Raw genomic sequence first — 12,356 nt, forward strand, 5'->3', positions numbered from 1 at the left:
AATCCAGTATAGGCACGGTTAGTCATATTCATCCGACCCATTGACTGGGATGCTAAATGTGACTAAAACTGAAGCGTGATTTTAAGGAATTTCGTCTATTGAAAGGGCAGTTGGAGTTTAAGTACGATTATTTTTCCGGAAGCATTATGGGTAGCCCCCATCATTTTTAGCTAACGAAGAGCAAACCACGTGACTCAATTGTGAAATTATTGGAGCGAGCTCTTCGCGACGGGAGCTTCGCTCACTATTACGTTCTGTTAATAGCTTTCTCCGTAAGAATTATGTTTTATCTAACAAGCGCTAAACATCGTCAAGTAATGTAAAGAGGCTGCAAACGAACACCCATCTCTTAGTACTAGAAACTTCAGCATAAAAATGATTAATGGTTTGGTACTAAACTATTTTCTATATTCATTGCTATTCCTATATTCAGTGTCATAAGTAATGTTCATAGAAAACCAAAATTGTAGAATTTTTTTTTTTTTAAAAACCAATGAGTTGAAAATAGCAACAGGTGTTGGCCAATAATCGTTGTTGTTCATGAAATATGCACTATGTGCACAAACAAACAATTGTTTAAAGGTGTGATACAAAACATTGTCAGAAAGTTAAAATCAACAGGAAGCAACGAAAACATTTCATTGTAGAAGTTTCGATAAAAAATACTATATCAAAAAAAGGGAAGGACTTTCTTTAATGCATGATTATCTTGAATTTATTTATTTTTGACAGCAATAAAATCGAAGGTTGTTTAACTCCGTATCGTCTCTCCATATGGATTGGAAAGATTCGATTTTCTGTTGTATTCCGCAGATGGCAGAGCCACGCGGACAAGAGTCGCTCCATTTCCCGAACGTTCCCCAGTAACCTGCCCCTGGTTGCTGTTCTAACACGTAGGGTTCTCCAGTCGTAATATTCCTACATGTGAACTTGACGAAGTTTGCCGCAGTGTCATCCCCTGCTCCCTGTAAACATAGAATTGAAATCCATTGCATCATTTGTCATTTATCGTAGCAATGTGTTCTTGAAATCACATTGTTAAAAATCTCTATGTACACATGTACGTATGTATGGAAAAAAAGTTTTGCAACACCAAAGTTACTTTGAAATAGAAGAACAGTAACTTCGAGTTCAGTAACGCAAGTATGTTTATAATATATATGTATTCAATTCTTTTGCAACACTAAAGTTACTTGAAATAATTTCGAGTTTCGTAACACAATTCTGTACTCAATTGTTTAGTCCACTCTGTTGGCAGAGAATCGTCCGTGCAACTATTACACTCACTTGCAACAGATTGGAAGTTTTACATACAATATTTTAGTTCTTTATCGAACCTGTACAGTTTACTTTTCTTGCACATCGAAATTTTGGGTCTTCTGCAAGTCTCAAATGCAATTCTATGACAGCTTATAGAAATGAGGGAAGCATATATGTAATTGAGACAAATTAGTCATCAAATGGGTCGTCATCATTCAACTATGAAAGGCGAAGATAACGAACAGTGATCAATCTCATAAGTCCTATAAACAATATAAACTAGAGAATTGGGCAAATACGGACCCAGGGATATATCAAAGGTCGGATCACTTGTCTAGGAGGAGTAAGCATCCCCTGTCGACCGGTCACACCGGCTGTGAGCCCTATACCTTGATCAGGTAAACGAGGTTATCAGTAGTCAGAATCAGTGTGTCAAGAACGGCCTAACAATTGGTATGAAACAAGTCAGACAACATTTGACCAAATCATAGTTTTATTAGCAAACTAGATTGTTATAACAACAATAGAATTTGCGAAATCCTGACTTTAAAACTATCTGTAGAATTGTCAGAAAGTACCAGATGACGTTAAAGATATGCAAGTTCTGGAAGATCATGTAAAACATCTGCTTGATAGGACAATGCACTCAGAAGGAGGGTTAGACGAAATATTTTTATCAATAGCTAAGTATTTGAAAAGGGAATGATTGCCATGCGGTGCGGTATCGACTGAATTCATTGAGGCTATTGTCCAAGAAGATCCATAAAGTGTTTATGTGTACAGCCAAACACAAGGCTAAAGTTGTGTCAAGGTTGTCAACGTTGGGGCCTAGCCTCTTGAGAAGAGTCGCTTTTTGCTACACATCACAGATAAACAAATGCAGGCATGACGGCAACTTAGAACTGCGAATGGGGAATGAAATATTGTGTAGACGATTCCATTTAGTGATGGATCAGTTATTGTGTGAGGCTTTCTTTCTTACGACTATAAGTTGGATCTTTTCACAGTTAGGGGGCAACCTTAATATAAAAGTCTTGCTGTAACCGTTCTGCCTCATGTTGACAATCACCCTCTTCAATCAATGCCAGTGCTAATGGATGACAATGCCAGAACACATCGTGTTCGTGCTTTGCGGGATTGTTCGCGTTGAGAGTCGATTGTGACACTACCATGCCACTACCATGACCTGCTGGAAGTCTAGATTTGAACCCTACTGAGCACATATGCAACATTATGGGTCGCCGAAGGACACTTCCATTTCACACATTAGACAAAGTGAAGAAGGCGCTGCATCAGGAGTGGCAAGCTCTACTACAACAGCTTCAGCAATTGATCAAAGGCTTAAGAAGACGCTTTTATTTCATTATTCTTGTGGACGGAAGTTTCACTAGATACTGAGAAAAACCCTGTTTAGTCGGAAATTTATGATATATTAACCCTTTTAAACTTTATTTCATTCATGATACGTTTAGACATTTGAATCAATTGATAGAGGGATGGTTTTGTACTGCAAATTTTCTCCAAACTATCACGTCTTCTAATCGTTGAAAATGAATGACAATGAAACTCAATACATTTAATGATAGTTGTTTTTTGTTTTTATATTAATTGATATGTTATTAAAAATAACAACAAATATGAGAACTATTGGTCATATGATATTGTGAAATTAGGATAAGAGAAAAATGGTGTTGCGATTGTTTTTAAATCATTACCTGTGGACGTTCAACCTGAAGGGCAAATGATGTCAGGAAGTCACCTTCGTGACAGGAAGTCTTGGAACCCCAGTAACCAAATACTTTAATGTTGGGGTGCGGGGTGACGTCACCAGTCTCTTCTAATGTATCTCCGTCTCTGCAAGTGATGGACACTCTGTTTAGCGACGTATCATCTCCCCATTTCTGCGGTGGCTCGATCTGAAAGAAGTCTTCAGGATGCATAAGACTATCCCACTGGCGAACTTTTATATGATTTTTTTTTCACATTAAAGCTTGATGCTTAGCAAATCTGGATTCAATGTAAAAGTAATTTTTAAACTCCTTCCTTTTTTTTTTTTTTTTTTTTTTTTTTTTGGATTTAGCATTTTTATCGAAACCTCTACAAGTAATTTAAAAACGAAGTTCAATACATTTGTAAAGTTATCACCTCGCATTGAAAATTATAGATTCGCAAAATCATGATCCTGAACCCACTCCGCTCTATACAACCTGTGCATATTTGATCACAGAAAGTGATCAAATTCATCAGTATACGTTGTCAAAATTGTAAAGGTCCTACAAAAGTTCTGAAAAAATCTGAAACCATACCTGCAGATTTAACACACGACACGACTTGTATGCAGTGATCATAATTTGAGGTATATTGATCAAAGGTATCGGAGAAACTGATCAGGAAATCTTTCAATACCGTCGAATGAGAAGACAATTGCACGGTTACCTTCACCTAATGTAATTCATATAGTCAATACGACCTCGCATTGGGTCAAATGCTGTCTGACGTGTTTCATACCGATTGTTAAGCCGTTCTTGGCACACTGATTTTGACTGCGGATAACTCCGTTTACCTGATCAGGATATGGGGCTCACGGCGGGTATGACCGGTCAACAGGGGATGCTTACTCATCCTAGGCACCTGATCCCACCCCTGGTGCGTCCAGGGGTCTGTGTTTGCCCAACTATCTATTTTGTATTGCTTGTAGGAGTTATGAGATTGATCGCTGTTCGTTATCTTCACCTTGCATTCATCCTCAAAAATATCATCAAGAACTTCACAACTTTACAATTGGAGATCCAAAGTTCGATGAAACGACATATTCCGATTGTGCTTTGCTCGCAGTGGTTAAATTATATTTATGACCCGTCATTGATTTTATGAGCATTGAACAAAGTATAAAAGACCGAGAGCGTATTTTGCCCGCGTTTGTAACGATGATGTAACGGGAGGACTGGAAATATACAGAAAGGTATGCAAAATCACGTTATTATTCTTGTGAAAAAAGGTGAAGATAGCGAACAGTGATCAATTTCATGAATAAAGAATACAGATTGAGAGTGAGGCAAACATGATTGATTGATTGATGTTTTCCGCCACACTCAACAAATTTTCAGTTATCTGGTGGCGCCCACTTTTTATTGGTGGAAGAGAGAACCCAAATACAATGTTCCTGGGAAGAGACCACCGACCTTTCGAAAGTAAACTGGGAAACTTTCTCACTTACCGGCGTGAGCGGGATTCGAACTCGCGCCGACAGAGGTGAGATGCCGTGTGATTTTGAGCGCGATGCACTAACTACTCGGCCACGGAGGGCCCTTGAGGCAAACATGTACCTCTGGAATCAAATAATGTAGTTATTGATTTACTACATCCATTCCTCATTTTGTAATGTGACAATCTTACCCTCATTTTGTAGCCATCAGCAAAGCTCCCCTCCGCGCAATATTCAACATCTCCCCATACACCCCAGTCCCCTCCCTTCACCGTCAGAGTCGCTGTTGGTTCCCGTCCCTCCGCAGTAACGAGGGACAAAATAACAAACATCAGGCTTCCTAAACCTAAATAAAATAGAATATACATGTAGTAATTTTGTTTTGACAGATTTCCCAAGTGCTGGTTAACTATACGCAAAACATAGTAAATGAATATCTGAAATGGATCCTTATATTATTAACAGAAAATGTAAAATAATGCAGAGTAAGAACGTTTTGATTAAATAATCCTTCCGCCACAAAATATAGTACCTATCAAGTCATGACCATATCCTCAAACCGCTACCTATCTTTGTTTTTAAGTCTACGTGCTTTTTAAAATATTGAATCTTATTGTATATTATGTCACCAATTCACACTACACAATTTGATATTGAGTCCTATATTGAATTAGAGTATTCAAACGTCTGTTGGCTCTAAACGTTCATAACGCTACATTTGTTTTGTCTTTTATTGCATTTGTAATCTGCTTAAAAATACGAAAATCGAACTATTTTGAACATTTAACTTTTCATTTTTAATGAAGGGAAAAATAAATCAATGAAAGCAAAGTTAAGTTTTGAACTATCAATGGTGATGGTTTGATTGAATAGCCCTTAGTGAGGTGTTTTTACATGTAAAGCATTTACAGGTAAACTTCGATATCACGAACTTGTTAGGGCCGCAGAAAAACTTTGAGATATCCGAGGGTTCAAGAAATCGAATTTGACACCAACACTGTGTCAAAGCAAATATGTTGCATCCTCTATTTGACAGGTAAATAAACACACCTTTTAAAAGCCGAAAAAGTTTTAGTTTGAAGTTAGGGATTCCTTTTAATACGTTTGCATGTGTATGTATATTGTACATCTAATACTTTATTTGATACGGCAACATTTACATTTTACGCATTTTGGTCGTTTATCATAGCGATAATCAGTTTTCACGTTCAGTTCAGTATTTCTGATACCCGGATTTGTACGCTTTGTAAATGATAAACCGATCACTGTAATAATGATAAAGACGGAAACGGAAATATCGTTGCATTGAATTTTGTGTCTTTTTTCTACTTCTTTTATAGCCTGGAACTTTGTTTCCATGGTCGAGACCTCTGCTGGTGGACTGTTAGTCCCCGAGGGTCTCTACAGCCCAGTAGCTAAGTACTTCGTTACTAGCTTGAAAATACGGATGTATATTTAATTGCTGTGATAAAATTTAGAAATTCATTTCCAAATTAAGGATTATCTCCCTCATGCATAGCTCTTATCCTTAGACGAATTTGACTCCACTTTTATTGGCACGCTGTTTTTGGCTATAATAGCTCTAAAACTTCATTGTTATTTCGGATTTCAAACATTTCGGTTGAGCATCAATGAAAAGACATTATTTGTCGAAATGCGCATCTGGTGCATCAAAATTGGTACCGTATAAGTTTTACATGAACTTTAAGAGTCCTTTTTATACCACTGTTAGATAATCCAACTATCCCCCGGGTTGGATACGGGTCCTTCGTTACATGTAGATTGCTTATCAGATACTGAAGATTTTGAATTTTGGTGCAAATATTTATACTGAAAAATAAGGTCTTTTATTGTTTAATTCTTGATTTCTATATCACGTTGATGTGTTTAGAGTTTGCGTTGACTTGTAATAGCATGTGTAAACGTGTATTACGACAAAATCAAATTCCTATTTCATTACTCGTCCCCAAGCTGCTTGTTGAATTATCGTGTCATTTTACATATAAGTGTGCATTTCATAATCACCTCCAAACACCTAATCTGCATAATTAGATAAAGCTCCCAAATCAACAGCTTGGGGCTAATAAGGCGTGGTTATCGGCAATGGTTTCATGAAACCCATGCTAAAACTACTAGAAACATCCAACAGACCGTAACATTAGTATAACAGGATGATTGTGTACTTCTGGTGTGAAGTCAATGAAGCGAGAAACTCCTTGGACTTCGAGATAACGCATGTGATTTTAGCACTTGGGACAGTAAATCTACGTCGAGATAAGCCAGGTATTGGAAATTTTCGTGTTAGAGATACCGGTTTGTTTTAAATCATGAATATAGTAAAACTGGCCGGGATCGTCGACTCACTTCGAGACATTCGTGGTATTCGACATATTGGTGTTCGAGATACCGAAGTTTACCTGTAAATGATTTGTTTGAAGACAATATACCAGTAATGAAGGAAACATATTTCAATAAAATTGTTTTGGAGTATATATATCAAAGGGCTAGAATATTGGTATTATTGCCCAACCCTGAATATTAGTACACTGACTAACAAGTACATTGTACGCATATTACTTCCTTGGTAACCAAGCATCTTACAGAACATTGATTAAAGAAGTGTGTAGTAATGATACTTTCCTCTTTCTTACAAAATCACATATCTATTCCTTTTTATGATAATAAATCATTCATGAAAAACAAAAAGATTGGTTTGCTTTCAAACATACCTTCCATATTTGTAAGTTCGTGCTCAGTTGTGATTTTTCCATAGGTTGTACGGGTATATATACATGATGTCCTGCACATTTCTCTGATTAATATTTTGCTATCTGTTCATACTGTCAATTTGTCTTTTTTCAAGGAGATTTTCAGCATAGAAAATTATAGATGGGCTACATATTGCAAGAATCCAGCTGAGTGTTTAGCGGACAACGTTTTTGTCAATACACGTAAGCATGATAGCAATTATATATAACCAACCAATCTACTTGCAAAATAAATTGAAAAATGATGTTAACCAAACAAAATTAATTTGCTAAAAATAGGATTGAATTGTCCTTGTTAATTAGATTTAACTTTAGATGTCCATATACGACATGAATTGACAGCATTCATAAATTCTGTGCAGTGATTAATTCAGATATAATTTTGTTTCCTTTTCATTGTCTTCAAAATATTGGACGAAGTTTTAATGGTATATTTAATTAAATGAATAAAAAAAACATGATGTATGTAATCTATCTTACATCGTACTTAGGTGTGCTTAAAAATCTTGAAAATGTATTTCGGTATTATTTTATTACTAGTATCTAAAGAAGATTCGGATCTCTAAGACACTAGAGGCACTACTATGGCATATGTAATATCATTTACGATATATATCCAAATATCTGATTTAAGGAATGTGAATTTCCTTCCATTGCATTTTAGAGTGTGGATTTATGAATTTCTATCATGATAAAGAAAGTTGAAGATAACGAACAGTGATCAATCTCATAAATCCCATAAGCACTACAAAATAGATATAGATAGTTGGGCAAACACTAGCCCCTGGACACACAAGAGGTGGGATTAGGTGCCTAGGAGGAGTAAGCATCCCCTGCTGACCGGTGACACCCGCCGTGAGCACTATATCTTCATCAGGTAAACGGAGTTATACGTAGTTAATCTTATATTATTCTGACTACGGATTATCCGCTGTGAACCCTATGTCGGTATAAAACAGACAGCATTTAACCCAGTGCTAGGTTGTAATGGCAAATTACTAACAGATCATTTTAACGAACATAGAAGTTTCTAAATGTTGACTTTAAACGGCATTGTTGATCATCAACGTGTTTATCAGTGGCTTGCCTCGATTTGAAAAATGATCATACGCAAAACAACTCTTGCATATCGAATTATTTGAGAGATTTAAACATCATATACAGGTGATAGTGGAATATTGATACATAGATATGGGAATTTGACAATGGAGAAGCTGAAATCATCCCTTTTGTCATAAAGTTGAGTTGTTATTTTTCCATCAAGATCCATCTTCAATAAAACCACTAAGTACGATGCAGATGTGGAAGACTTTGTGATGTCTTTTAGCTCAAGTTCACAGGAATATATAAAATCGACTTATGAATGAAGACGATTATTTTTCCTAGATTAAACGTCGTCGATATATCTAAATGTCGAGTTGAAGGCCACAGCAAGAGGGTTTTCCTTCTGATGTATAAGCTTTCGAATAAACTCTGCTTTATATGAATATAAAAAACAGGTCAGATAATAACTCATTCCCATGGGAATTCCAACAGAATGTTGGAAGACCTGATCACCAAAGACTCCGAAGATATTGTCAATGAGGAACTCTTTCATATTTTTTTTTATTTTACCTTCAGAGTACTTGCACGTGTAATTAGAATGGTGTTTACCAAAGTAATTGTTTGGATGGCTGATCATTGAATACAAATATTTCCTTTTTTCATTTTTGGTTGCAAATTTTGTGGGTTGGTGAGTGGAGATATATTTTTTGATTTGGATATATTTACCAATATGCAACATGAACAACATATGGAAATGTGCTTCAAAACTTTAAATCAGCATATTTCAAAACTCTTGTGTTGAGATACATGTCATTTAATATTTAATCAAATTTGTAAGTGAAAGATATGTAAATGAAGATGTGATCAAATTTTGATAAATGTAGCCTGCACGTGATTTGTATTAAGACTCTAGTCCCCGAACTTTATCATTCACCCTCATAAATATGTCATATTACTTAGATACACAAAGTCAATGTTTGACTTACAATCCTTCAAAATGAATTTTAAATGAGTTTCTTTAAAGATCAGATTGGTGCGAAAAGGTCAAAATTCCTGTTAGTTATGTAAAGTTTCACAATGTCTTTAACCTCCATAACATTTTCATAAGATCATTTCAATCAAATTTGTCCGAACAAAAGGCTACAGTATTATTCGTTCAAACGATTATTTTTTTCCCTTTAACCTTCTGTTGACTATAAAAGTTCACATTCCTTGTGGAATGCAACTAAGTATTCATTTTTCTCTGTTTTTCTCTTACTTTTATTGCAGTAGCATGCATTCGTAGATCGCTGAGTCACCCAGTTGATATATTGCGATTGGTAGTCGTGTAAACATTTGAACATGATCACCTCTAAAAGTACATGGCCATTGTTCATCAAATTTGGTGTGACACATCTTTGGGTTATTGTGAATTCCACGCTTACTGTATACCTGGGGCCTTAGGAGTGTAGGGTCAAAACCTTTTTAAAAATTATTTCATTTTTATATACTCATGAACATCCAGTAGACAAACTATGTGCATTGTCATAAATAGGAAGGATGCTTCTACCTGAATTTAAAATTCATGACTTCTGGCACTAGGGCGGGCTTTATGGTTCATGTAGTGAAATGCATTTCTAAAATCTGTCTCTTGACACAAGGAAAGCAAAGAATAAACACCGAGTGCAGAGAACCAATAAGAGAAGACGCCTTTACCAAAATTCATGGCCCCTGGGTCAAACGTTATGGTGCTAGGACTGGCCTTTATAGTTCACGAAACGAAATACAATGCACGATATAAATCTCCAAACAACCAAAACAAGAATATTCTGATAAAGTATATGACAATACCTTCTTGGTCTTTGGTGATCAGGTCTTCCAGCAGTCTGTCGGAATTCCCATGGGCACGAATTTGTTAGCTGACCTGTTTTTATATTCCTATGAAGCAGAATTTATTCAAAAACTTCTACGTGAGAAGAAAAAAATGTCTTGCTGTGGCCTCCAATTCGACATTTAGATATATCGAAAATATATCATCTATTAACAATAATAATTTTCATTCATATGTCGATTAAATACATTCCAGTGAACTCCAAATAAGACACTACAGAGTCGTTTAATTCTGCTTCATAGTTAGATATCATATTGAAAGTAGATATTAACGGCAAACTAACAATTCAGCTTTATGACAACTGGAATGATTTCAACTTCTCCATCGTCAACTTCCCACATTTATGTAGCAATATTCCATCGTCACCTGTATATTGTTTTTAAATCTCTCAACTGATTCGATACGTTAGAGCTTGTTCTGTGTATGGTCAGTTTTTAAATCAGCACAGGCTACTGACAAACAGGTTGATGGTGCAGAGGTTCCAACAATCTCGGTTTAAAATCAGCATTTCACAAATTATATGGTCGTTATGGCGATCTAGTTTGCAAATACAATCTATCATTGGGTCAAATGCTGTCTGATGTGTTTCATGCCTATTGTTAGGCCGTTCTTTTCACACTGATTTTGACTACGGATAATTCCGTTTACCTGATCAAGATATAGGGCTCACGGCGGGTGTGATCGGTCTACAGGGATTGCTTACTCCTCCTAGGCACCTGATCCCACCTCTGGTATATCCAGGGTCCATGTTTGCCTAACTATCTAATTTGTATTGCTTATAGGAGTTATGAGATTGATCACTGTTTGTTATATTCACCTTTGATAAAAGCTTCCATACGAAATTATCGACCATGAGTCAGATCTGATGTTCAGACAGGGATCAATACCTTAAAAAGGATGAAATCTTTGGAAATATTATTTTGTGAACGATATCTGACCAACTAAACATAAATAAGGAGAACATGGAAAGTAAATGTAATGATTCTACCGAAATGCAAAAATTATTGGCCCTTATTTCAGAGGTTCTGGTGCTAGAGCGGGGGATCAAAACATTAAAAATGAAGCAATCTTTGAAAATTTTCTTTAGTCAGGGAAATTTAACAGATAAATTATCTGTGAAATTCTTCGTTCCTGAGGCAGGAGTCGTGGTGCTAAGGCGGGGCTTTGTACATTGTACATGTAGCTCAGATAAGGAAAATGTGTCACTTCTTCATAAGCCTTCCTCATGACCCATTGAACAATCGACCAATTCGAGAACATACTGGTCATGACAGAAACACTTCAATCATAATTATACAATTCATGGTCCATGAATCAAGGGATCTGGTGCTCCTATGCTAGGGCGGGGTCATAACCTCAGGAAATCAATTGCAATCTTTGGAAACCCTTTTCTTTATTCGGTACAATTTGCAAATTCTGTAGTCGTTATAACAATCTAGTTTGCCAATAAAACCTATCATTGGGTCATATGCTATCTGACTTGTTTCATACCGATTGTTGGGCCGTTCTAAACACACTGATTTTGACTACAGATAACTCCGTTTACTTAATCAGGATATTGGGCCCGCGGTGGGTGTGACCGGTCGACAGAGGATTATTACTCCTCCTAGACACCTAATTCCACCTCTGGTGTGTCCAGGGGTTCATGTTTGCCCAACTCTATATTTTGTGTTGCGTATAGGAGTAATGATATTGATCACTGTTCGTTATCTTCACCTTTTATTCAGCAAACAAACCATGTGAGTAAGCATGATGAACACAGATGTTTCTGCAGAACCTTATACGTAAAATTCCTAGTTCTAGTGTCCGGATACATGGTGCTAGGATGTCTGGTGTTATAATATATGGTGAAAGGATGTCTGATGTCGGGATACATGGTGCTAGGATGTCTGATGTCGAGATAGCTGGTGCTAGGATGCGATGTTTTAGATCATAGAGTGAAAGCGCATTGATTCTTTAAATATTTCTTTACCGCTGCGCGGCTTGAAGAAAAACTATATGAAATTTTATTTCTTTATTGGCATTCTTCCCAGTAAATCACAGCAACTGTATATAAAATTGCGTAGAAACGTTTTTTCCTCCGTCATCATATTTACAAATAGATCTCTTAACTGTCGTGATTTCCTTCAAACAATAGCGAACTATTTACGATAGAATATATAACCTGATGCAATTTTTTGTCCGACATTACGAAACAATTAGAATAAAT

At 36.3% G+C, this 12,356-nt stretch overlaps 1 protein-coding gene across 1 annotated transcript; it reads right to left on the reverse strand.

Annotated features, from left to right (window-relative positions):
* Positions 1 to 675: 675 nt before the first annotated feature.
* LOC125677241 (vitelline membrane outer layer protein 1-like) lies at positions 676 to 7,320 on the reverse strand. Its single transcript, XM_048915249.2, has 4 exons — positions 7,195 to 7,320; positions 4,657 to 4,811; positions 2,976 to 3,176; positions 676 to 965 (listed from the first exon to the last, which is right to left on the reverse strand). Exons 1-4 carry the CDS (start codon positions 7,271 to 7,273, stop codon positions 720 to 722), a joined length of 681 nt encoding a protein of 226 aa, XP_048771206.2. The 5' UTR covers positions 7,274 to 7,320; the 3' UTR covers positions 676 to 719.
* Positions 7,321 to 12,356: the final 5,036 nt, after the last annotated feature.

This window comes from Ostrea edulis, chromosome 3 (assembly GCF_947568905.1).
Source record: "Ostrea edulis chromosome 3, xbOstEdul1.1, whole genome shotgun sequence".
NCBI classification, from domain to species: domain Eukaryota; kingdom Metazoa; phylum Mollusca; class Bivalvia; order Ostreida; family Ostreidae; genus Ostrea; species Ostrea edulis.